General features: G+C 51.2%; 2 protein-coding genes across 8 annotated transcripts in view; one reads left to right on the forward strand and one right to left on the reverse strand.

Annotated features, from left to right (window-relative positions):
* The window catches only part of SYT13 (synaptotagmin 13), a 32,391-nt gene extending 19,941 nt beyond the window's left edge, over nucleotides 1-12,450 (forward strand). For all 3 annotated transcript variants that reach the window (XM_068161594.1, XM_068161592.1, XM_068161593.1), the window contains exons 5-6: nucleotides 3,711-3,840; nucleotides 4,096-12,450. In XM_068161594.1, coding sequence (XP_068017695.1) covers nucleotides 3,711-3,840; nucleotides 4,096-4,400 — 435 coding nt within the window. In that variant the 3' untranslated portion in view covers nucleotides 4,401-12,450. The remainder of the gene's footprint in view (nucleotides 1-3,710; nucleotides 3,841-4,095) is intronic.
* A 4,800-nt stretch (nucleotides 12,451-17,250) lies between these two features.
* Nucleotides 17,251-26,803, reverse strand: part of PRDM11 (PR/SET domain 11) — a 53,931-nt gene continuing 44,378 nt past the window's right edge. For 4 of the 5 annotated variants that reach the window (XM_068161599.1, XM_068161596.1, XM_068161595.1 and 1 more), the window contains one exon: nucleotides 17,252-26,484. In XM_068161599.1, coding sequence (XP_068017700.1) covers nucleotides 24,320-26,484 — 2,165 coding nt within the window. In that variant the 3' untranslated portion in view covers nucleotides 17,252-24,319. Of the gene's footprint in view, nucleotides 26,485-26,803 lie in introns of all 5 variants that reach the window. The other variant, XR_010990167.1, reaches the window with a different exon arrangement.

Raw genomic sequence — 26,803 nt, forward strand, 5'->3', positions numbered from 1 at the left:
TCCAGGGATGGTGACTCTATGGCCCCCTGGGCAGCCTGTTCCAGTGCCTGACCACTCTTGCAGGAAAGAAATTTTTCCTAATGTCAAATCTAAACCTCCCTTGGCACAGCTTAAGCCCATTTCCTCTCATCCTATTGCTAGTTACTTGGGAGAAAAGACCAACCTCCACCTCACTGCAACCTCTTTTCAGGGAGTTGTGGAGAGCAATCAGGTCTCCCCTCAGCCATCTCTTCTGTAGACTAAACAACCCCAGTTCCCTCAGCTGCTCCTCCTATGACATACCCTCCAAACCCTCCACCAGTCTTGTCACTCTTCTCTGGATGCCCTCCAGGACCTCAATGCCTTTCTCATACTGTGGCACCCAGGACTGAACACAGTACTCAAGCTGTGTCCTCACCAGGCCAGATGGTCTGAGTGAGTTTAATGAACTTCAAGCACATAGCTAAATATTTGCCTAAGAGCCATAAACTGAAACGAGTTCCTGGTCTGCTGCTGTAAAAAGAGATGTCCAGGAGAACCACTCCAATATAATGATTTAAATTCCTCCACCCCTCCTAATCTACAGTAGCATCTGCTCTGGAAGCCATACCCCAGGAGCAGCCTGCTGCTCCAGTACACCTGGCACACCGCTGCTCTGCCTTGGTGTACAGGAAGAGCAGCAAGCATTCCTCCTCCAGGCCAGCAGCACAGGGCTAACACCGGCAGTGCTGTTGAAGAGTGCCCCAGTTTGAGCTGAGGATGTGCAGGGAAAGATGAATTTGCATCATCTGGGAGCCGTCAGAGCCAACCAGTGCTCAGAGAGCTCCTGTACAGATCCTGAATCATTCATCAGCAGCCGGAGCGTGAGGGAGAGAGGAGAGCTGATCAAACAGGAGCAGCTATTTTTGACAGCATCCAGACATGATCAGAGTTGCTGGGCTCTGTTTAAAGCCTGACGTTTCCTTCAAAAGCCACGAGTCCCGGAGATTTCATACCTGCCTTCCCAGCAATACTCCCCCACAAAAGGGAAGGGTCTGGGAAGGGAGCTAACAGCTAACCGGGCAGTGTAATTAGCATTCAGGAATTCATGGGCTGCCGGGAGCAATGCAAAGCGTAGATAGGGCAGACTGATACCTTTGTCTTGTCTTCCTTCCCTTCCAGTGCTGATGGCAGTGATAATAGCCTTACCCCCTTCCCTTCAGGGATTTCACCCTGCCCCATGCACGTAATCCACTGGTGCCCCCCCGGATGCTTTTCATCCTTACTGCACAGAAAGGAAACTGAAACTCCTGTGGCTGCATGAATTTGCAAAGTGCAGCTGATGGTTTTAATAGCAAAGGGAAGAAAAAAAGCCCCGAAGCCCAAAGGAGGGGTAAGGGAAAAGCATCTCTGTCTTGGTCTCATCCTGCAAAACTCCAGTGGAGACCAGCCAGTGGGGGGGCGTTGGGGTTCACGTGGGTACAGTTTGGTCAAGAAATTGATTAGAATATTAGGAGCTAGACAGCCTTGAGCACAAGGTGTGACGTGTGTGTGTCGGTGTGTCTGTGCACGTTCACAGAGCCCTGCCATCTCCTACCCCCACAAGTCTTCACTACATCTCTCTGTGACTGCAGCTACAGGAGCCAAACCCTAGACAAGAGCTATAGAGTGAGGCCTGGCAAAATGCACGGGGGATAAACCAACACAGGCAGCTTGTGACTTGCCCAGGCAGTGTTGTGATTCCTATTTGTCCTTCCATGAGCAAACAGCTATTCTTCTGTAGCAGACAGGCAGCCATCTGAGCCTGCCTCTGGTTCTCTCTGTGTGTGTGTGGGAGATGGGTTAAGATCCACTTAGCTTTAGGACAGGATTTATGTCAGTGAAATGCATACAAGCCCTTTGTTGATACCTGAGTGCATGAGAAAAAAAAGAGAAGATTTACTGGGGCTGATTTGGGACTGAATTTCAGGCTTCCTTGCTAGTGGCCTCCCACCTGATTTGTGCCCCACAAATCAGTCATTCCCAGCAGACAGCGATGACAGCTCTGCTTTCTGGACAGGCTGACAGCTCACGTGCAGCACACAGAGGCCTGTCCTTGCCTGTTGAGAGCAGCAAGGGTGAAAAGTGGGTTTGAAATATTTATGGCTCGCTTAGAAGCGAGAGTGCAGAGCACAGGAATGGCCTGGAGAGGCCTTGTCTGTCCTACAGCCTGTAAATCATGCTAAGGAGTCCAAAGAGAGCCTGCTGAATTGGCATTGGCTTTCTGGGACTCTTCTGGGTCATTAACCTCACAGTAAACCAGATTTCTGTCACAAGCTCCTACTCTCTGAGAGAATAACTGCTCCCCTCTTGCCCCTTGCCACAGGCTGGCAGCTCTGCAAACCTTGGCATGGGCTTTTTCCTTCCCCACCAGCCCTCTGGGAGAAAACAGCACTGGGGAGAATGGCGGGCACAGTGTGGGGATGGGTGGGGTGGTGACATCTCTCTGCTTCACCCTCTGGGGCTGCTTCTCCAGGGGGAGCAGGAAGGAAGGGGAGAAAGGCCAGGAGGCTAGGAGGCCAGTCACTAATCTGAAGAAAGGAATAAAAGAAAAGGGGGAAAAAAAGAAAAGTGTGCCCCCCTGGGGTAATCTTCTGATGGTTCAGGGTGTATGCCCTGGAGGGCATCCCGCAGGGGCAGGGGGCATTGCTGCTCACAAGCCTGAGGGAAGACAGGCTGCTGGGGAGAAAGAGTGGACCACTGTGGGAGCTCAGAGAGGACTTCAGGCTGGCTGGGTTTTCTCCCATGCCATGTAAGAGTGTCAGAGAAGGTTCAGCTCCAGCTCCAGGGTCTGGCTGCAGAGCACAGCCTTGCCTGGTCTTTCCCAGGGAGACCTACACTGCTAGGAAGTGTGGACCAGGGTAGACCCCTGCTCAGAGCCTCCTGACAGAAAGAGCAGCTCAAGAGTGAATGATGAAGAGGGGTAGTGGAAGTAGAATAGAATAGAATTAACCAGGCTGGAAAAGACCTTCAAGATCATCGAGTCCAGCCTATCACCCAACACCATCTAATCAACTAAACCATGGCTCCAAGCACCCAATCCCCTCTTGAACACCTCCAGTGATGGTGACTCTACCACCTCCCTGGGCAGCACATTCCAATGGCCAGCCTCTCTTTCTGGGAAGAACTTCTTCCTAACATCCAGCCTAAGCCTCCCCTGGTGCAGCCTGAGACTGTGTCCTCTTGTTCTGGTGCTGGCTGACCGGGAGGAGAGACCAACCCCCACCTGGCTACAACCTCCCTTCAGGGAGTTGTAGAGAGCAAGAAGGTCTCCCCTGAGCCTTCTCTTCTCCAGGCTAAGCAACCCCTGCTCCCTCAGCCTCTCCTCACAGGGCTGTGCTCCAAACCCCTAGGGGACACACAGACTGGTAGTAGGGGACATAAATAAAGGGCAGCTACATAATCTCTCAAAAAGGAGTATCTGATGACTTAACCATAGTTCAGCCCCAAATGCTCTTTTTCTGACTAAAAGTAAGTGCTGGTAAGCAGTGACTGCCTAGTGACAAAGCAGTAACTCACATGGTCAGGGCCTTAGGAGTGGAGAAGCTCTCTCAGACATCTTTGCCATGTTTATTCTCCTCCAGTGTAACTGGAAAGATCCACACAAAGAGAGGGAGACAACTTGGTTGGTCCACAACCCTCTACCCTTGTGCTATTTAGCATGCCTAATGTTATATAAAAAATTAACCTTGACCTTCCCTTTCCATTTCCAGGAGCCTTCTACAGGTCACGGGGAGGTTCTGCTGTCTGTCAGCTACCTGCCAGCAGCTAATCGTCTGCTGGTGGTGATTATTAAGGCTAAAAATCTCCATTCCAAGCAGCTGAAAGATCTACTTGGCAATGGTGAGTAGAGCAGCAAGAAAACAGAGGCTGTTGTGTCTGTCATTATGCAACTCTGGGAAGGAAGTGGGAAGGATGGCGTGTGGCAGAGGTAAAAAAAGACATTTGGCCTAGAAAGGCAAGGAGATTTGAATAATGTCTAAACAGGGAAAAAGCCAAGTGCCCAAGATGAATGCCTGATGTCACCAGCTAACATTCTCCAGCCTTCATTTTGTGGCATGCTTATTAATGTGGTGCTCCTCTCCACTTCCTGCACAGATGTTTCTGTCAAGGTGACACTGAGGCATCAGTCCTTGAAACTGAAGAAGAAGCAGACCAAACGTGCCAAGCACAAGATCAACCCCGTGTGGAATGAGATGATCATGTTTGAGGTGCCTCACGAGCTCCTGCCTGCCTCCAGTGTGGAGCTGGAAATGCTGAGCCAGGATCGTGCTGGGCAGAGCCACGTGCTTGGCAAGTGCAGCCTGGGCTTACACGTCACAGGCACGGAGAGGAACCACTGGGAAGAAATGCTGAGGAACCCCAGGAGACAGATAGCCATGTGGCACCAGCTCCACATGTAGGCTCACCATGATTACTGCCACCCAGATTTCCACCAGGCCTCGGAGCTTGGGGGAATAAGCTGCATTTCGCCTGCTCCCTTCCCCTCCACAAAGCTGCCCGGCACAGTGTTCTTCTTACACCACCTTCTCTGATGTTCATGCCTCAGCCTAGCCCAGGAAACTGTCTGCAAAACATCTCTAAAGGACAACCTCTCACCTAATCAAGTGGTTCTCTCAAAGGAGGGGTCTCTCTGGATGATTTGAATTTGTTTATTTGCCTGCCCACTGTCATTTCTGTGAGATGTAGAGGGGAGCAAAGGGCCCATGGAAACCCAAGCCATTCTTGGCACCTGGCACTGTCACCCACGTCCTTTGATAAGAACTTGCTCTATAACTACAAACATGTGGCAGATGTTCTGCCAGCCAATGTTTTTCCACAGCACTTTAGACTGTGAGACATGAAGATCACAAAACCAAGTAACTGCAGACTCAAGGAATCAGCACAACAGAGAGAGAGAAGCCAGCTGCAGACCCACAGGGTCAGCATGACAGAGAGAAGCCAACATGCAGTAGTAGAGGGACAGCCAGACAAAGACACAGAACTGAGGGAGAGGACAGAGGGCGAGGAGAGTGTGGGACAGTCAACGTCGGCATCCTCTGTGGTAGCCTTTGAAGCAAACACTGCCAAACAAGAAGTCAAATCCTTCCTTTACCTTTGTTTCCTTGTATTTAGGATTCATGGAAACTGCTGAAAACAAGAATGTTTCAGGATCCTTTAGCAGAATGCCTTTGTCGTCTGACTTTCTACAGTGTCACCTAGGAAGGCTCTAGGCATGGACAAAAGGTTATTGTTGATGTTACTTCCAAAAACCTGGACCAGCTATTTCTGCTTCCAACTGCCTTCTCTGTTTGTGTTGGGTTGTTTTTCTGAGTTCCAAATACTCTACATTCTAAGCAACATCTCACGCTAGGCAAAAGAAGTGGAATAATTTCATACCTTAGCAGCTGATTGATGGTTTTGGTTTGACAGTTGACTATAACTTCTCACCCTTGAGACCTGCCATGTGTTTCATTGCTTCCAGACAAGAAAGAATTCCCTGACCAGACAGACTCTCCAGGGCTTGTTTTTCTGTGTGTGCTTTCCAGATTTGATGTGGCTTGAATACTGCTCTTTACTGTCCTTTTTTTTGCGTGTGTGCCCAGATGGGCTGAAAGTCTGGCATTGGCAGTGATGATGCCCTGACCCCATAAGCACACAGTGTGTCCTGCTGCTTTATTTCAAGTAGGAGGCACAGCTGTAGGGGACTTCCACAGGGATCAGACATCCGGGACACTGACAACAGAACTGTAGAGTTTGTAGCACTGAAAAGCTCAGAAAACTTCCTGTTTGCAGGGTGAGCTTGATCCTCTGCTGAATTCAGAATAGTAAGCTAGGCTTCATCAAGGGTCCATCTCATTTTGATGGCTTAGTCAAACAGTAGGAAGCTGGCATCCTGTTGGCAAAGGGAAACCACCAGAACCAGTGAACTGAAAACTGGCTGAAGCACCAGGCACAGAGAGCTGCGAACAGGAGAAGGACATGGCTTCAGCTGGAACAGGAGACTGGCATGAGTTCAGCTGGAAGCCAGTCATGAGTGGTGACTGGGCCTGGTAGTGAGACTGATACTGCTGGACACCTTCACAAGCTCTTTGTAGGCACCAAGGTGGCTCAGTTGGTAGCGCATCAGACCCTTAATGGGAAGGTCGTGAGTTCAAGCCTGCAGTGGGCAGTAGTGTCCTCCCTATTCTAGTCATGAGGACTGTGGTGACAGGTTGGACTCGATGACCTTTGAGGTCCCTTCCAACCTTAGGAATACTGAATACTGGAATACTGAATACTGAAATCACTTGGATGATGGGGCAGAAACATGCCCTCAGCAAGCCTGAAGATAATACAAAACCAGGAGTAGTTGTTGATCACAGAATCACAGAATGTTAGGGGCTGGAAAGGACCTCAAGAGATTATCCAGTCCAACCCCCCTGCTAAAGCAGGATCACCTATCCCAGATCACACAGGAACACATCCAGCTAGGTCTCCAGAGAGGAAGACTCCACAACCCCCCAGGCAGCCTATTCTGGTGTTCTGTCACAGGGAAATAATTCTTCCTTCAATTTCCATGAACTTTCTATGCCTCAACTTCCACCAGTGCTCATTGTGCTGTCACTGGGCATCACTGAGCAGAGCCTAGCTGCACATCTTTATAACATTAGTGAGGTCACCCCTTAGTCTCCTCTTCTTCAAGGCAGTCTTGCTGCCATTCAGAGAGATAGAAGGCCTGGAGAAATGGGCTGAGAGAAACCTTCTGAAGTTCATCATGGAGAAGTGACAAGCTATGTACCTGGAGAGAATAAATCCACACATTAGGACATGCTGGGTGCCACCCAGCTGGAAATCAGTTTCCCACAAAAGGACCTGGTAGTCCACACTGAACATGAGCCAGCAATGTGCTTATGCAGCAAAGTGGGTCAGCAGTGTCTTGGGCTGCACTAGGAGTCAAGGGGAGTAACCCTTCCTCTGCTCTGTGTTGGTGAGGGCACATCTGGAGTGTTGTGCCCAGTTCTGGGCACCCCAGTGCTAGAAAGACATGGACTTGCTGGAGAGGGTGCAGCAAAAGGCCACGAGGATGATAAAGGGACTGGAGCAGAAGCTGGGAGAGCTGAGACTGTTCAGTCTGGTCAAGAGAAGGGTTGGGGAAGTGACTTATGTATAAAGGTATACATCAATATGTATAAATACCTGACCTGGAGGAGGAGAAAAGGAGATGGAGCCAGACTCTCTTCAGTGATGTCCAGTGACAGGGTAAGAGGCAAAGGCACAAATCTTTCCTGTAAAATTCACAGAATCACAGAATGTTAGGGGTAGGGAGGGACCTCCAGAGATCATCCAGTCCAACCCCTCTGCCAGAGCAGGATCACCTAGGGCAGATCACACAGGAACACATCCAGGCATGTTTTGAGTACCTCCAGAGAGGGAGACTCCACAACCTCTCTGGGCAGCCTGTTCCAGTGCTCTGTTACTCTCATGTTGAGGTGGAACCTCCTGTGGTCTAGCTTGTGCCTGTTGTTCCTTGTCCTATCACTGAGCATCACTGAATAGAGCCTGCCCCCTTCTTGACACCCACCCCTCAGATATGTATAGATAGATGTTGATGAGGTGCCCTCTCAGTCTTCTCCCAAACTGCTTTTTTAGTGTGAGGACTTTCAGACGCTGGAACAAGTTGCAAAGAGAGGTTTTTGGGAGTCCCCATTGGAGACACTCAAAAATGTAAGGGGCTGGAGTGCTGAACAACCTGCTCTACTTTACCCAGCTTTGAGCAGGGGCCAAGATGATCTCCAGATATCCTTTCCACCCTCAGAGTGAGGCTGTGAGGCTATGAAGAGACCCACAAGGTTGCTGTGCACTGCAACCACTGTTACCTTCAACCTAGTCTTCCCTCCCTAGGTGGGTAGCCAGGAGTTATGGGATCATTTCAATGAGAGGGACAAAACCATCTTTGGCCAACCAACCAGAAAAGCTAAGCATGCCAGTGAGTCTTACACCCAGAGTTGGGTTCATCTCACTCCACTGGCTGGAGGGGATTGAAACAAAACCAAAACGCACTTCTTGTTTTGCTCTGTGGGTTTTTGTTTAGTAACAAAAAGCTTTTGAATAAACCAGACACAGGGGTTTAGGGGACAGTGGATTCTTAACAGCTGCTGTGTTCATGCTTGCCTGTAGACATACTCATAGCTCTGGAATCATCATTCCCGTTTAGGTGCAAAATTCATTGGCCTGCTCCACATACAGGCTCCTGGCAGCACCGTTGGTTCTTCCTTTAGGGCCATGATAAGAAGGATCACTTCATGGTATAATGCTATTTGGCTGGCACTGGAGAGCCTGGAGGACCAAATATTTGCTTTGCTGCCAAGGGATTTCTCTAGCTCTGCTTCCCTGCTTATTTTAATGAGCCTTTTATAAGGTCTTGGTGACTGAGTGCTAGGAGCTTTATCTGCCTCTGCCTGGTGATGCTGGCAGGCCCTCTCATTAGACAGCAATCCTGGAGCTTCCAAAGGACTAGCTCCTTGCAGTCTGATCTTGCTGTGACTAAATAATGTCCCCTTTTACTGCATAGGCTGGGCAGTGACTGAGAGCAGCCCTGAAGAAAAGGATTTGGGGGTGCTGGTAGACGAGAAGCTCAACATGAGGCAGCAGTGAGCACTTGCAGCCCAGAGAGCCAAGCAAAACCTGGGCTGCACCAAGAGAAGCATAGCCAGCAGGGTGGGGGAGGTAATTCTCCCCCTCACTCTGGTGAGACCACACCTGGAGTACTGTGTCCAGTTCTGGAGCCTCTATTACAGGAAGGATCCGGAGGTGCTGGAACATGTCCAGAGAAGGGACACAAGGATCAGCAGAAGGCTGGAGCTGCTCTCCTATGAGGACAGACTGAGAGAGTTGGGGCTGCTCAGTCTGAAAAGGAGAAGGCTCCCAGGAGACCTTCTTGTGACCTTCCAGGATCTGAAGGGAGCTACAAGAAAGCTGGGGAGGGACTTTTGAGGGTGTCAGGGAGTGATAGGACTGGGGGGATGGAGCAAAACTAGAAGTGGGGAGATTGAGATTGGATGTTAGGAAGAAGTTCTTCACCATGAGTGAGGGTGGTGAGACACTGGCACAGGTTGCCCAGGGAGGTGGTGGAAGCCTCATCCCTGGAGGTTTTTCAGGCCAGTCTGGATGTGGCTGTGAGCAACCTGCTCTAGTGTGAGGTGTCCCTGCCCATGGCAGGGGGATTGGAACTGGATGATCCTTGAGGTCTCTTCCAACCCTGACAATTCTGAGATTCTATACAGAACAGGTGAGTGCATACTGCTCAGCCCCAGCTCTGTCTTAGGAGGCAAGTGGCAGTGCTGGTCCCTCCTGTGCTGCCATGGGATTTAAAATTGGGGTGAGCAGAGGAGGGCAAGGGGCTGCATCTCTCCTGGCTGCAATGTTCTTGTTGTCTGGCATCCCAGTCTGCAGAGAATGCTTCCTGCTTCCAGCATACGCTGGACAAAAAACTGCAGGTGTGGAGTCAGAGAGGCAGTGGCCATTTGCTGGGGCTGCAGGCAGGCCGCCCAGGGAGATGGTTGGGGCCCAATAGCTTGAGATACTCAAGGTGAGGCTCAGCAGGGCTCTGGGCAGCCTGATCTAGTTGAGGATGCCCCTGCTTACTGCAGAAGAGGTTGGACTAGATGACCTTTGGAGGCCCCTTGGAACCCAGACTATTCTGTGATTCTGTGTGATTATGTGATGATGAGGGAGCTGGCTGTCCTGCACAGGAGGAATGCTGTGGAGGCATGGGACTGGAGGGTCTGTGCTGACAGAAGCTGTTGGTCCCTGCATTCCAGAGCCTGCTCAGGCCCTCTCCTCATCCTTTGCCTGTTTAGCAATGCTTGTACACACTTGAGTCCCAGCACCCCAAGGTGCGAGGCTGGCCCAAGCAGAGAGACTGTGGGGAAATGCTGTGGTAGATGACAACAGCAGTGATATGAGCACAAAGTACTTGGAAATGCTCAGTGCCATCACATAAAACAACCTCAGCAATGTGAGCTGTAGAAGCATGCCTTGAGTGCAGTATGGACAGAGAACAGAGCTAGCCAGCTCTGTGGTTTTCAGGCTGTAAATACAGGAGCACCACAAACATGTCTTCAGTTAAAGGATGCTGCTTCTAAACTGCATCAAAAGAGAAGCAATGAAAGCCCAATTATGGCAATTAAAGTTCTTAAGCGGTCTTTGTGATCAAAAATAGCCATTAGCTTCCCCAGTGGCTATTCAGTGTTTTTCTTAGGAGGAGACTTGACAGGGTGCTTGGTTGCATGGGTTAGTTGATTAGGTGGTGTTGGATGATAGGTTGGACGCGATGATCTTGAAGGTCTCTTCCAACCTGGTCTATTCTATTCTATTCTATTCTATTCTATTCTATTCTATTCTATTCTATTCTATTCTGTTCTGTTCTATTCTATTCTATTCTATTCTATTCATGAAGAATCTGGAAGCAAAGAGACTTGTGGCGGTGAAAGAAGTTCAGTTCTCCCCCCTGCCCAGAAATCACAGCTAACTCAGTTGGAGAAGCAAAAATGAAAGGGCTATATTTTACAAGCAGGATGAAATGCGGTGAATATATACACAACATACAGTATTTACAGTATATACAAAGATATACAGCAAAGAACAGAACACAGAAAACCAGCCCCCTCCCCCCAACAGGGGAGGGTACCTCCCCAAAACCCCTTTTCCCCCTTCCTCCTTTTTTTCCCCAAAAAGGATTAGAGAGAGAAAAGTAATTATTAAGAGGGAAATTCTGTTAGCTCAAAGCGTATGCTAAGGGAAGAAAAAGAATTAGTTTCTTATCTCATTAGTCCAAAGCCAGCCAAGCACAGAAAGACAGCAGCTGCCCAGGCAGGCTGAAATAAAACAGACTGAGACACAACCTGATCTAAAGCTAAAATTTAAAGTTGCATTCCCACTGATCTACCAATGAAATTTGGTTAGAACGATCTTTTGTTTTCCTTTTCACACCAAAACATTCAACTAGAGTGTTTCAGTAACTGTCCCTTTCTTAATGGCATAGCCTAAAACTGTCACAAGACTGTAGGGAGGAAGGGGGAAAAAAGGAGGGGGCAACAGTTTACCTGGTCAGAATGAATAATCCTTTTAACAAAGGGTCAGAGAGCCACCAGGTCGAGGCTGGAGATTCGTAGTCTCTCATCCAGTGACTGAAACCAAGCAGCACAACAGACTCAGAAGCACAACTCCTGTACTGCACCCAGTGTCACCTGGGAGAGGTGGTCTACTGTGGTCTCCCCTGAAGAAGGGACTGAGAGGCCAGAGGAAATAAGTTCTGACTATGGTGAGGAGCTAAAATATAGATTGCAGCCATGTGTTGCTTTGCCTCAGCCTGCCCTTAGAGCTAGATCTTCCCAGAGGAATGGTCTAGTTTGACTTTATGCAGTTTGTACTGCAGTAGAAAAGGTTATAAAGCACAGCTCTTTGACAGGCACTAAAACATCTCTGGGATGGTTTGCTTAAACATCATCTCTGGAATGCTTTTGACTCATTGCTACCCTCAGCCTCCTTCCCCAGTTGTAAGGGGGAGTGGTTCCTGCTGGTCTCCTGTAAGGGTGACTCTTTTTCCATGCACAGTTTTCCCCTCACTCCTTGTCCCCCTCAGTCCGTGTCCCTTGCATGGCAAGATGAACCAGCTTTGCTTTGCAAAGAAGTAACAGAGCAGACATCAATGGAAAATTCCCTTCCACAGAAAAAAGTGGTTCAGGCTCAACTGTTCTCCCAGGTGTTGATGTGCTTTCAACACCTCGAATGAAAGTACTTTGCATTTGGCTACCAGCTGTCATCCTGTTATCTGGCAGCAGAGCCTAAAGGTACCCAATTCTGTCAATCCAAAATGGAGAGGGTTGTAATCTGGGTTCCAGAAATACAGCCCAAGGTTTGCCCAGCTGTTCCTCATGTCTAAGATGAACTAAGCACAACGACTTTTATTAAGAGCTGGGAGCTGAGGTGGCTTGGACCACGCTCCTTGCTCTCTTTAGGTCAGTCTGGAGCTGGATCGAATTGAAGGGCAGAGCTTTGGCACCTTTTTCCCCCCTGTTTGTTTGTTTTCCCTGTGTTCAGAATGTACCTATGTCTCACTGTGTGGGTTCCTTTGCTGAAAGATGAGCATGGGGAGTCAATACCCACACTTGAGATCATTTCTTCTGTTTGTTGTAACCAAACTGTGCGAGAGTAGTGACAAAGTGAAATGCTGCTTTGTGGCCTTCCAGCATGAGAAGGCTTCTCTGCTTCCTTGGTCCTTTGCTGTCCCACGTGTTGTTGTACAGAGCCAAGCAGTGTTTGTCAAGACTTGATATTGTTAGCACAGTCCAAAGCACAAGAACAGAGCATGGGGCTCAGCCGCTGTGTCTGCTGTTACAGCACAACACGTAAATCACCACCAGTAAATGATTCCAGGCTCTATCTATGGTGTGGCTGCCTTGCTTATTCCGGGGTCCCTTCTGCCTGCAACTCACATCGTGGGTATAGAGCACTGGGCTGAGTCACCAGAAGGTCCTCTAAAGGATGGCATCAAGAGATGGGAATGGGAGCAGGCAGCAGTGGGGTCCTGCCCTGGCCAAGCATAGGAAATCTGTTGGCTTTCTCCACAGGGTGACAGCCAAAGAAATCTCTACAGGCTTTCCTGCAGCTGTGAGGAGCTCAGGGAAGAGGATCTGGGGATTGGGTGCCTGCCAGATGCTGGCTCCATCTCCCAAACAAAACTAAGAGGTGAATATCCTGGGGTGTGTCCAGCAGGTCTAGGGAGATTCTTCTCCCCCTCTGCTCTGCCCTGCTGAGACAACACCTGCAATACTGTGTCCAGCTTTGGGCTCCCCAGCTCAAGAGAGACAGAGACCTGCTGGAGAGAATCCAACAGAGAGTCACAAGGATGATAGGGGACTTGAGCATCTCCTCTATGAAGAGAGACTGAGAGCCCCGGGGCTGTTTAGTCTGGAGAAGGGAAGGCTGAGAGGGGATCCGATCAATGTCTATCAATAGCTGAGGGGTGGGTGTCAAGTGGAGGGAGCCAAGCTCTTCTTGGTGGTGTGCAGTAATCAGACAAGGAACAACAGTTGCAAGCTTGAACAGAGAAGTTTTCACCTCAACATGAGGAGAAAATTCTTTCCAGTGAGGGTGACAGAGCCCTGGGGCAGGCTGCCCAGAGAGGTTGTGGAGTCTCCTTCTCTGGAGACTTTCCAAACCCACCTGGATGCATTCCTGTGTGGACTCCCTGGGTGATCCTGCTCTGGCAGGGGGGTTGGACTGGATGATCCCTAGAGGTCCCTTCCAATCTCTAACATTCTATGTTTCTGTGAATTTGGATGCAGCCTTTTTACCCACCTTGGTACTTCTGAGGTACTGCTGGCGATATTCTGCAAACCATGTGTCTGTAAGGAGAAACACCCTACTTAGCTGACCCAATACCATCACTGGAATTAGCTGCTTCCTGACAAGACATAGAGATCAAGAGCTGCACATGAAAGTGAGAGAAAACAGATTCGGAGGGCAGCTTTGGGAAGTATTTACTCGGTGACAATTTGGGGGCAGCCTCCCACCCATCACAGTCAGCATTAAAGCGCAAGGAGAAACAACAAAGTGAGCCTGCTGGGCTCCTGGGCTGCTGCTGGCTTCACTGAGAGGGCTGCCACCAGGCTGCCAGTGAGGCAGGATGCTCCTGGAGCATCTGCTGTGGAGGCAGAGGGAAGGTAGGTGGACTTCTGCTGCACAGGGCCTTGAACCCGGGTGGTGTGCTTGCCAGGGACAATCCTTGCTGCCAAGGGGATCAGCGTGAGGTTCCTCGGTAATCCCAAGGCCAGTGCATTGAAAAGCAGCAAGAGCTGCTTGCAGAACTGTGCCTCTCTTAATCTGCTGTTCACTGTCACTTCAGATTTGTTAGAGGTTTTTTCCCCCCCAGGGTATTTAAAAATTAAAATGGGACTGGCCTGTAATCCTCTGTCAACCAGGAGGGTGGCACCTAATCCAGCAGCTGGTTTGCAGCCACTACCAGTGGAGGTTTGCAGTGGTTTCTCCTCTTCCCTCAATACTTAGTGGTTACGTGGAACAAGCCTGGTGAGGGAGGGGCTCTAAGATTCCCCTCAGAAGACAGCTCAGACCTGAAACCCACCCAGTTTTCCAGAAGGGCTCTCCTGGCACCACGAGGTGCTGCGGCAGTCCAGAGTTTGGCTCTGTAGTCCCTGTTCACCACCTTGCATGGCTCCTTGTCCCATTCCCACGCTGTTCTCCCACCCTGTGTCCCTCTGGAAGTACCACCAGCCTCCCCAGCAGCAGGGTGTCTGAAAGCAGTGCAGGCAGCATGCTTGTGTTTTTTTCCCCTTGGATCAAAACAACTTCAAACAGGCATCTTCAGAGCCTACCAAGAAGACTCATTAGTGAATGGGCTGTGCTGCGGGAGCCTTTGATTATCCTCCAGATATTTTTAGAGCCCCTGGTAAATGAGCTGTGGCTCCCTTCCTGTGGCAGCAGCCCTGCAAGAAGCAGCCTTGGGCCCCCCCTGCCCTCTGCTCCATGCCACAGCAGAGCCAGACCTGGCAGTGCCCTATCTCTCTGGTTAAGCACATTGGGGAGGACAACACATGGAAACCCACCAATGTGCTCAGCTGCCCATGTTCTCCTTCCAGCTCAGGAGAGACAGATGTAGAAGAGAGCCCCCAAGCCCTCCACATGGCAGGCACCACAGCCCTCCTGCTTCCAGGTAGAAAAGAGCACATTAGGTTGCTTTTTTCCTTTTTTTTTCCTAATCCAGTGCCAGCTGCTGACCAGTTACCTCTGTGGAGCATGTCCAGGACACCAGCAGAGCTGGGGAGGAGCATGCCAGGCTTTAATGCTATGGCAGCCATCACAGAGGAATGTTTCCATTTCCTTTTTCTCATAGTGACATGGGAACCAGTGGTCCTAAAAATGAAGGGCACATTCAGATCAGATAAACTGCTGTAAGCTTTCCTTCCAGACACCAGCTCAGATCCTGCACTTTATCTGCAGGGCTCTTGCTTTCAAGCCCTTGAAGTTGTCAGCAAGGAGGCTGATCACTGCTGATGGTCTGCTGCACAAAATCACTTGCCAGACACCAAAACCAGCGACATGTTTCACACAGCTCTTTGCCACACAGCTGAGCTGCTGAGAGCAGAGCACCATCCTGCCTTCTGTGCTGCCAAGTGACCAGCAGAGGCAAAACCCCCTGAGATGAGGCTTCTGCCGCTGGCTGCCGGGTGCTCAGCAAACTCAGAGCTGAGCCCTGACAACCACCAGGATTTTTCTGCTCAAAAGTAAGGGATTTTAAACCACTGTAGTTAAAGTGGACAGAAAGTGGTGAAGCAGACTGGTCAATGACTTAGAGGAAGCCACTGAAAGCCACTTATTTGGTTGGATCACTCATCTAGGGCTACTTTCTTTACTGAGTCTGGAAACTGCTTCTCGCTGGCAGCCGCTGTGGCTACTGTCCCTGGTTAAACTTGGGAGCTTTCAGTCTGAAACCAAAGCTTCTGCGCAGCCCATCACCTTTGGGGCCTGACTCATCCACATGCATGATCCCCCTGGCCTAGAGCCCTCTAAGCCCAAACCTCCCTCAAGACCAGAGTTTCCACCCCAGTCTCTTCTGGGAGGACCACTGAGATTCACAGCACTGGCACCTGGCAGACAGACCAGTGGGACACAGCTGGGCAGCAGGCTACAGGCCAGGACCATATGCATCCATGTGGCAGTGGAGCTTCACAGGGGGAGCAAACACCTTTTCATGACACACAGACCCATTGCATTAACCCTCTGCTCGAGGGCTAAATTGCTTGTGCACCTTGTGAGGCATCGGATGTCCTCTGGTATCCATCCCCAGGCATCCACCAATCCCGGGATCAGCTGGAAAACAGAGATTCCTCTAAATTAAAGAGCCAGTCCTGTTTGTGAGAGCTTTCACCTGCTCATAATGAAGCTCATCACCAGGAGCAGTGTCACCCCTCACAGTGCACAGTGCCACAGGCAGCTGCACTGCTTCCTCCTGCGCTTTCTGCTTCCCCTACCAGCACACAACCACACTCACAGCTCAGTGAGCAGTGGGGTGAGCTGGAAGGGGCTTTTCCTGCCTGCTTCTCTCTAGCTGTGGCTGGCACCTGTAGCAGGGCTGGCCAAAACCCTGCCATGGGCAGGAACACCTTCCACTGGATCAAGGTGCTCAAGGCCTCACCCAGCTTGGCCTTGGAACACCTCTGGAGAAGGTGGCATCCACAACCTGCCTGTGAAACCTGATCCTGTGTCTCACCACCCTCACTGCGAAGAATTTTTTCCTACTCTCCAGTCCCAATCTTCCCTGTTCCAGCTCAAAGCCACTGCCCCTTGTCCTTTCACTACAAGCCCTTGTCAAAAGTCCCTGGCTTTCTTGTAGGCTCCCTTCAGGTACCCTTCAGGTACTGGAAGCCTTCTCTCCTCCAGGCTGAACAGCTCCAGTTCTCTCAGCTTGTTCCCACAATGGAGGGTCTCCAGCCTTCTGATCATCACCAGATCGGCGAGGAGCGCAGCTCTGGGAGTTTGCTTTGGGCTTTGCTTCCCTTGCTTTTCAGGGGGTAAGGGGCTGGGGGCTCGGGACCTCCTGAAGAGGGGAGGAAGGGCAGGGGGCTCGGGTTGCCTACGTGCCTGAGGGCAGTGACGTAGCTGGGGGAGGGGTTGCCGCGGAAACCGCGCGCCAGCTAAACAGAACCCAGCGCGTGGCTGAGGAGAGAGGAGGCAGCTCGAGGAGATTCAGGCAGGATGTGAGGAGGAAGTTCTTCCCCATGAGAGTGGTGAAGCACTGGAATGGGTTGTCCAGGGAGGTGGTTGGGGCGCCGTCCCTGGAGGTGTTTAAGGCCAGGCTGGATGTGGCTCTGGCCAGGCTGATCTAGTGTGGGGTGTCCCTGCCCATGGCAGGGGGGTTGGAACTAGATGATCCTTGTGGTCCTTTCCAACCCTGACTGATACTATGATACTATGATCATCTTTGTGGCTCTCTTCTGGACCCTCTCCAGCAGCTAGCTCTGTGTCCCTCCTATGCTTGGGGGCATCAGAACTGGACACAGCGCTCCAGGTGCAGTCTCACCAGAGCAGGGCAGAGGGGGAGAATCCCCTCCCTCATCCTGCTGGTCACACTGCTTTTGCTGCATCCCAGGATAGGGTTGGCCTTCCAAGAAGGTTGCCCCAACTAGATGCCCTTCCTCTGGGAAAAGTGACCTTCCCTTCCCAGAACAGCGTAAAGAACTGATGACCAAAGTGGCTAAATTTAAATGAGTTTTTTTTTTTTGGTTGTTTTTTATTAACAATCATTTTACATTACAAGGATAATATGACAAAAGGAAGGTTCTCGTGTACATACCATGATATATCAACATAGCTCTATTCGTATCCAGTGTCCTAGGTCCTTTCACACAGGTACTATAAAGCATAGTCTGCAAAGTAATAACATTTTAATGTTCTCCAAAAGAGTGATATTAACATATTAATATGTATGTAGGAATAGACTTCTAGATATTCTTCTCTCACTTCATGTGGGTGGGTGGGTGGGAGATGGCATGGAACAGTTCAGCAGGGCTGTGCTTGGGTGTGGGTACGGAGAGGTCCGAGACAAAAAAAGAACGACGACAACAAATAAAACCAAGCAAACCTTGTGGGTTGTGGAAGTAGAAATGTGTGTTTCTGCTAACAGTCAGGTGAGCCTGGGAGGATGCCCGTGAGCGGCAGAAAGCCCTGCGGGACTCCTGCCGCCTTCGGGACTACAGCATAAGAGAGGCGGTGCCCCCCGCGGCCCGGCCAGCTTATTTGAGCAGAGGTGCAGTGCATGGGAGCCCCTTGACATGCGCCGGGGCCGCGGCTGAGCCCACGCCGGGGCCAGTGGCATCTGTGCGAGGGGGCTGGCAGCGAGGGAACCCTCTCTGAGGTTTGTGAGTGAGGAACGGGGGCCGGCGGCTGCGGGCCGGCGAGTGGGTGGTGGCTGAGGTGGATTACCAGTTGTGTGGAGGAGAGGCCGGGAGCGGCTGCTGAGGGGCGTGAGGGGGCTTGTGGGGGAGCTTGCACAGCGTCAGCTCATGCAAAACCAGTGTAAGGAGTCATTCGGCTGTCGGAACTACAGCTCACCCTGACTGAAACCAGCAATGAAACGGCGAGGAGTACGGTGGAGGCCAGGCATGGTGTGGAGCTGTGGAGACCTGCGTGCCTCCCCTCCGGCCTTGGTGGGGAAGCAGCACAGTGACCACCGCCTGCCGCCAGAGGGCACTCAACCGAGGGCAGGGGCAGGGTGCTAGGAGCGGCTGTGTGAAGGGAGGGATGGAGGGATGGGCAGCTCTCCATCCTGCAGGCACCGGCAGACACGCAGGGAAAGCTGATCCTTGCCTGGATCCACCCCTAATCGCAGCACGGGAGCGCCCGGCTTGTGGGAAGAGGTGTCCCTGTGCACGGGCAGGGCAGGATGAAAGAGTCGGCCTGGCAAGGTCAGCACACCGTGTGTAGAGCCCCAAAGACACACGTGCCACCAACCACACCTGTGCAATCACATCCTTCCCTTGCCTGAAGGAAAACCACCAGGGCTGCGGCCAGGCAGCCAAGGAGCTGAGGCCTGAGGGAGCGGAGCAGCCTCCAGCCTGACCCAGCAGAGCTGCAAGTGCCTCCCCAGAAGGGCCAGCACAGCTCCCATCCTCACTGAGCCCTCAGTCCTTTCCCTTCACGCTGCTCCAGCTCAACACCCATCCCTGCCAACTCTGCCCTCCCTGCGCTCAGCGACGCCTTTGCTCTCCTGCTGCCCTTCTCCCTACTCTGGCTGAAGCCCATGAGTGAACCCTGGTTGGGTGCTGCCCAGCAGGCTGGGTAGGACAGCAGGAAGCTTAGACCTGCAGCTGTCGACCGTGTCCGTGCGAAGAGAAAAGTGCATGTGAGGGTGAGATATGTGTCTGCCCGTGTGTGAGGCATGCCGGACCTCGGCCAGAGGCTCGCTCGGGAGAAGACAAAGGTGCTTCCCCCACCAAGGCATTCCCCTGTGAGGGGAACCCCCTGCCCCAGGCAGAGCGCAGCCCCTCGCTGCAGGGTGCTGCTCTCCATGCAGGTGGAGGCCTTGGTTTATGGCTACAACTATCCCAAAGCCCAAAGTCTTCAGTGTGGCGAGGTGGGGCTTGTACCAGGAGACAGGGCCAGCCTTGCACAAGGGTGGGTGAGTGAGTCTATCTCTATATTATATCTTTATATCTATTGAAAACATAGAAATATATAAATATATAGGATTTTATTTATAGATATATAATAAGCATGTGATTTTACTCCTTTGTACTGTGTGTCTATGTACTGGGGTGTGCGTATATACACTATAGAGATCAGATGCATACGTCCTGTATACATACACGAGCTGACATGCACACACACCAGACGTGTCCCCAGGGGAGACAGGAATTGCATAGGCATTACTGCACTGGCACGAGGGTTGGGGGAGCGACGTACCATTGCTCTGCTTGCAGCAGTTCTGCTAGGCAGGGCTGCCAGGGGGAGCGCCATGAGCGGAGGCCGGGGCAGCCCGGGGCAAGCTGGCTGCCCTGGCTGTCCTACCCACTGCGCCAAACAACACCGATCCTTTTGAGATAAGGAAGAGAGGGGACCCCGCGGGCCACCTGCTTGAGTTGTGCTATGAGGAAGAGATGGACTGAGCCTGAATCACAGCTGAGGGGCCCTGCCAGCGAAAGCACAGCCAGCACCAGGGACCTCACCACAGCCAGCCTGAAACCCAAGGCAGGCAACACATAGGGACTCTGCCTGCCGCACCCCCTGGCAACCCACTTCAGTTCCCCTGTGCTTTCATTGGTATGGGAAGAGCTTTGGTCTCTTGTGAGGACTATCCCGGCTGAGTTCAGTCCGGTGGCTGGAAGGCTTGGAGCCCTGCAGCCACTGGCGAGCCCTGCAGCAGGACATGTCTGTGTGTGCTGCACAGATTTCTGCTTGGCAGCAGGGTAAAAGAGGCAAGGAGCCCCAGCAACCAGGAGCTCAAACCCGAGACTCTGGAGAGGTATATGTTATTCACAATTAGACACCCCAGCTGAGAGGGCAGGAGAGAATAAAGGGCTCCTTTGAGAAGAACCCCTGCTCTTTGCAGCTGAAGCAGCTCCAGATGCTGTCAAGGACATGTTCAAGACAACCTCCTCAGTGCAGCAGGGATGGTGTTGATTAAACCTCACACAGGGCAACCTCTGAGGAAGTGAGGCCTCTGTGGCACACTGAGCCCTCCCCACACCTGCTGATGCCCCTGGGCCCTGCAGCTGGCAAGCAGGAAGCCAGGGGCACTTGGCACATTCCTCCCCTTTTCCTGCCAGCAGTCACATTTCTATCCCCACATGCATGGGAGTGACAGATACACGTCTGAGATTGGTAGGTAAAACCAGAGGCTTCAAAGCACCTGCCCTGCCCAGGACAAAGGCTACCTTTCTGTTGTGATGTGAGGGCAATGGGGAATTATTTGTGCTGGGGGAGCTGGGCTGGGCTGTCTGCTTCACCAAGCCCTCCATCAGTGATGCAAGAGGTCTGTGACCTCTCCCATAGTGGGGATCCACAGTGTCCCAAGGAAGGGAATAACACTTCCCACTGGCACTGCTCAGAGCTGCACGCAGAGCCATTTCCAAAGGAGACAAGCTCCTTCCCTCTGCCAGCTGCCTGCCTGGGGAAACCCTGATGCTTGCTGCAGGTTCCACTCTGACACCAGGATCAGAACAGCAGCCAGTGAGAGATGTCACCAGTAAGAGCAGAACATGCAGATGGATCCAAGGAGTGACAAACCAGAGGAGTCACTTCTGAATGAGACATTGGCAGCTCTTACCTTGCCAACAATGCAAGGCACCCTTTTCTCCCCCGTGGCCAAAGGACAGAGGCTCAGAGCAGCAGCTGTGAATGGGCATTTCAGGGGGCTCAGTACAAGCCCCAGGGAGTGCTCCTGGCAGCAGAAGGGCCTGGAGACCACTTGGATAGGCGATGTGCTGAGGAGCTTTCACTGCTGCAAGCAGAAAGGGAGGTGATTTCCCCCCACCCCACAAAGAGGTATGGAGCTGAGCAAAGAAAAGGGAAAATGAAAATAAAAAGGGAGGGAAACTGTCCCTACAGCCTCTCCAACAGCCACAGCATCGAACGTCTTTGCTACGCCTGCTCCTGCTGCTGCGTTCACGCTTGTCAAGCATCAACCTGCCCAGACCCCTCTGGTGCATCAACTCACTGCTTGCTTCCAACACCTTCATTACCCTTGCCCATCTCCAGGTCAGAGATGAATGGAGCAGCAACTCTTCTCTCTTTTTGATCTTTTTCTTTTTACATCTCATATTCCAGCTGGAGAGGGAGAGTGTCACCCCCTCCCCCTCAAGCAGGAAGCAGCCCTGCAAGCTGTGGCAGTACCCTGAGCAGAGCCAACTCACCAGGCACAGAGGGCTGCAGGCACCTCGTGGGGAGAGATCCCTCTTTTATGGCCAGGCAAACAACTGCCAGAGTCTCCATCACCAGCAGAGGGATTCCAGTTACTTCTTAGATGACCAGTTCAATTTGGTCTATTGGGAAAGACAGGGAAAAATGCAAATGAAGCAATTGTTTTGCATGGTAGCTGTTGCATATGGGTACCCCTGCAGTGTCCTGACCTAGCTCACACAGTCTTGGTGAGGACCACAAAGAAAGTGCCCGGTGCTGGTGGCCTGGTGGCTCCAGTGCCAACCTTCCCCTTGCCCAGACCAGCCCGTGGGCCACAAAAGCCATCTGAGGTAAGGCAGAGGGAGAAGGAGTAAGTGCTATGGGGTCACACTGCCTGCCCAGCCCTCACCGGTACATTCGCAGGGTCCATCCACTCTGCTCCCCACTGTGCCGCAGAGCCCCGCAGCACAGCAAAGGGGCAGAGCCGGCACCCAAGGACTGTCCACCACGAGGGCTTTGGGCAGGCTCAGCTTCACAGAGACAGAGGGAAACACTCCCAAAACTCTGCCCAGTGCTGCTTCAGCCGCCCCCTGGGGTAGGGAAGCCTTGGCCGTTGGCCTCTGCGTGGCATGGGCTGCATGGATCTGCTGGGGGCAAAGAGGTTGTGGCAGGGGGTGAGTGAGACCCAGGTCCAAGTGCGTATTTCCCCGGGGAAGACAGTGTGTGAACCCTGGCAGTGAAAGTGACTCGGAGAGAGATCAGTTCCAAACATGCTACATCTTCAAGATTGAAAACAAACAAAAAAAGTTTAAAAAATAAAATAATATAATATATATATATATATATATTTATATAAATGAAAAGCTATCAACTAGCAGCAATGGTTCTAGAGATATCTTAGCACCAAGACCAAGGGCAGGGGGTTAAGAGGAGAAAGGAAAAGGTTCAGTGTTGCTGATACCACCATCATGTTTCCTAACAACACAGCTTGGCACAAAGCTCATCCTTCTGGGAAGTGAGAACGTGTCACCTCAGACAGCTTCTGGGCAACAGGTTCTGACACCCAGGATGGTCTGGTCAGGTTGGTGCTGTCCATGCCACATCAGCAGGGCAAGGCACTAGCATCTGTGGAGTTTTTGCACCTTTTTACTTGGCATTTTTTTTTTTAATTATTTTTTTTCTTCTTTTTCTTTTTTTTTTTTTTTTTAATTATTTTTTAGTAGTTTCTTTTTCTGTGTTTGGTTGGTTGTTTTTGCTTTTTTTTTGCTTTTCTAACCTGAAGTGACACTGTGTGAATGCCTGGAGCTCGTTCACCATACAAGAAGAAAACCAAGGAGAAACGCCAAGCCCACAGAAACAACCTCTTTGTGATGGAAGGTGCAAGTTCTGCCCCCACCCCGCCCCCACCTCTCCATTCACATTTTGGCTGGATTCCTCATCCCTCCAAGAAAAGAAGAAATATTCAGCAGGAAGAAGCAAGAGCATCCCTTCTTCCCTGCTGTCACCAGGCTGCTGTGCTGTGGAACATGTTACCTTGCTCACAAGAGAAGACGTGAACCTTCGTCCAACATTGTCACACGAATAGAAGCCGAGATAAAGCTTGCATTGATAGCTCCTGCTGCCGCGCCGGGGCAGGCTTTTTCCTTTCAGTCATTCCAAACAAAAACAAAACGAAACAAAACAGAAACCCCACCACAATCCAGGATTATAAAGACATAGTATAAATAATGTAAATTAGAATATACTTGGTTTTTTTTTTTTCTTTTTTTTTTTTTCTTTTTTCTGTTAAGCCTTTGAGTCTCTGCCCAGATGGCTCTTGACTCATTGGCTGTCTAGCTTCCACAGCAGCCCTGGGTTTGAATGGATAGTTGTATATATATATATATATATATGTGTGTGTTTGTGTGTGTGTGTATATATATATATATTTAGTTTTAATTTTTTTTTTAATCTCCTACAATATAAAAATATAAATGCAAAAAATTTCCCCTCCCCGCCTTCTCTTATTTAGCTATTTTATAGTCCGCACGTGACGTCGTGGTACGACACAGGCATGATAGACTGGTACTACTACACGGTATCATACAGGGAGCTGGAAGCCAAGTATCACTCTACAGCCCAAAGGTAGGGAGTACCCAGAAAGGGGCATCACAGTTTAGTGGAGGCAATTGTTGCTAAAACCAGAAGGAAAAACCAAAGCAACGCCCCTGGCCTCTCCCTTCTGCCTGTAAACCTCGGTGAGCGAGGAGAGCTCCCACTCAGGCGGAGGGAACCGGGTGAAGCGAGGTGCCAGGGGCCACGCGGACGCACAGGGTGCTCTGTTGGGAACCAGGAATCTGACAGTGGTCAACAAATGGCTCAAATGGCTCAAAAACTGGACTGAACAACGAGAAAGGAGGCAGACTCTAAAACCGAGGGGAGGGGTGGAAACTGAGCGATCCACCCACCCCTGAAACAGAATGACGTAACAACCCCAACCCTACGGACCGGCAACACGCATCCGAAGGAAACCGACGGGGGTGGGGGGGTGGGGGTGAGGCTGACAAAGACCCGTCGTATAGCTTATAGATCATCAGGTTTGGACATGTAGAGTATGGCCCCAGCACATGCTTCTAAAAATGTGAAATGTTGCCACCTACATTGCAGCTGCCATGGTTGGAGACACCAGGAAATGTCTACATGTTGTCTCAAATCTTTAGAATTCTGCTTAGATTCTATCAGACGCACGTCGTCTTAACTCTTTAACATTTTCAGTGTGGGTTTCTCCTTAATATATATAATATATATATATATATATATTTCATATAATATAACAAAGTTTAGGGTATAGATTAGAAAAAAAACAAACCCCAAACCTCCTCCCCCCCCAAACAAAAAAAAAACACCCAACAAAAAAAAACCCAACAAAATATTCAACAGCTTTCTGATCTGAGGCATTCCTTTCCTATATATCAGGGTAGAACTCAGAGCTGTGGTCCATGCTCTGCAACATTGGCTTCTGGTCAAGGGACGACATCCTGCTGAGCATTTCAGCCGACAGCGCGTAGCTGTTGCCTGACTTTTCCTCGAACCAGCTATCCAGGGCCCTTTTGCAGTCGAAGCTGGCGATGGGCGGCCCGTTGACGGCAATGGTCAGCAGGTCACTGAGCTGCTCCAGCGTGAGGCGCGAGCGGTTGTTCTTGCGCACCCGCTGCAGGGCGTTGCGGCCCTTCTCGCAGCAGGCCGAGGAGGTGGGAAGGACTTTGAGGAGCTGAACTATTTTGTTGAGGAGGGGAAATCTCTGTTTGTATTTACAGATGTGGCTGAGCAAGTCTTTAAAACCGTTTTTGGTATAATAGTCCACCTTCAGTTCTCGCCACTCCATCAACAGGCTCCCTCGGGTGTCCATACCCTCTCTGCAAACATCCCTGGAGAAGGACGGGACCGTCTCCAGGTGTTCAAAGATCTGTACCATATCCTCCTTCCCATAACTCATGAGCTCGTCGGTGCTTCTGGGCCATGCTGCGAGGTCAAATACCTGACAGGCCTTGACAAATGTCCGGCTCCGGGAGTCAAACCTTTGGGCGAGGATCACCTGGGTCTTCTGGCAGATCTTCTCTCTGATTGACTGGAATTTGGCTTCGGCCACCCGCAGGTTTTTCACAGCGATGCCGTTAAAGCTTTCACGGAAGTTCTCCTCAAACTCCTGCAGGTACTCCCCAGGCGAGTCTGCCAACCGGCTGATCTCCTGGATGGCCTCCTCGATTTTGTCGTCCACCTGTGACACGAGCAGGTACTCCCCTTGGAAGACGTAGGCAAGGCGTGACAGCACGGCAATCACATCCAGCAGGAAGTAGATGAGCTTAACCGATTGGTAGTCCATCAGGAACTGCAGGAGGGCCAAGGCAATGGCAGAAGCATCTGCCCTTTGGGTCTGGCCACTGACATCTTTGAGATGGGCCACGACCTCAAGGTAGTCCTTGATTAGAGCATTGAGCACATTCTGCTCCCCAATGATCCACTTCACTGCTCGAATGTCCCCCAAGAACTCGGTCTCCTCGCACAAGGTGGCAGCTGTGACCCTTAGCTCACACATTAGTCGGGGCGAGTAACGATAGAAACTGAGCAGCTGCTTCAAGTTGTTTTCCAGCTCCTCCAGGCACGGCAGCTCCTTCCCGCTGATGGCATCCAAAATTTCCAGGTGGGGCCTGTGCACCATGAAGGGCAGGCAGAGAAGCCAGGGCAAGGTCTTTCTGATTGTCATGAACAAGTTGGCTCTCAGGCTGGCAGTGATGTTAGCACCATCAACTCCCAAGCCAATAGTCGGCTTCTCATCCTGCAGTCGTATTCCCAGGCTGGAGAAAGCCCTGTCTAAGGCCTGGAGGTAACTGTCTGTGGTAGAGAATCCCAGCTCCTGCAGAGACAGGAACTCAGTTGCTGGAGGCCCATCGCTGCTTGTGTACTGCACATAAACTGCAACCGTGTCAGCTAGCATATCGTCACTCTGCCCGTCCAGGATGATGCTGAGGAAGGGGGACTGGCGGATGCGTTCAACCAGGTCCTCCCGCAGGGCCCGGGCGATGTGGTGGATTAGGATCTGGCAGTCTCCCTCGTTCATGTACTGATCCACCACTTTGAGTTCGCACTTCCTCAGCAGTTCTGCCAGGGGCCGGAAGTCGTAGTAGGGCCTGCCCTCCAGGGCCAAGTGGTAGGCCGTGTTGAAGAGCAGGGTCATGTTCCGGCACATCTCTTCTGTCTTCTCCGGGTGCATCCTGAGCTTGTAAAGCTGCAGGCACTTCTTGTGGAGGTTGCTCTGGCTGTGAAGCTTTATCGTGTGGATCTTGAACTGCTTGGAGCCAATGATGAAGGCTGAAGTCCGAGAGGATTGCACCGTGTACTGCCGACAGACGTGGCACCACATTTCGTTCAGTGTTGGGGAGTACCGCAGGAACCAAAATTTCTTCAGCCACTCCTGCTTGAACCGCCGTATCCTCCGGCCTGTGGCAGAAGACATCTTGGAAGGCTCATCTGTAGCAGCAATCATGTCGTTGGAAACTGATTCATCAGCAGAATCCACTTCCTGGTCATCATCCTCCATGATGGTGGGAACAGAGATGATGCTTTCTGAAGCTGCAAGAAAAGAAAAGGGAAAAAGAAAATATGGCATTTGCACACTTGCTGAGCTAGAGAAGAAGCACTGCACCGGTGGCAGGAGCTGGCCACAGCCTGCCCTCTCCTGCCCACACTGCACTACAGGTAGAATTTGAATCAGGGCTAGGAAGGGGAAGTAAATCAACGTTTCTGCTTATGTACTTTGTCTCCAAGCTGCCACAACGGACCACAAGAAAGGACACTACACCCTGACCACATGCACAACACATGGTGTGACCCAAGCACTGCCTTTGGCAAGGGCTCTGGGCTGCTCAACAGCACACTGCTGGAGGAAATG

This window comes from Melanerpes formicivorus, unplaced genomic scaffold (genome assembly GCF_026170545.1).
Source record: "Melanerpes formicivorus ecotype bairdi unplaced genomic scaffold, bMelFor1.0.p_v2 SCAF_58, whole genome shotgun sequence".
NCBI lineage: Eukaryota > Metazoa > Chordata > Aves > Piciformes > Picidae > Melanerpes > Melanerpes formicivorus.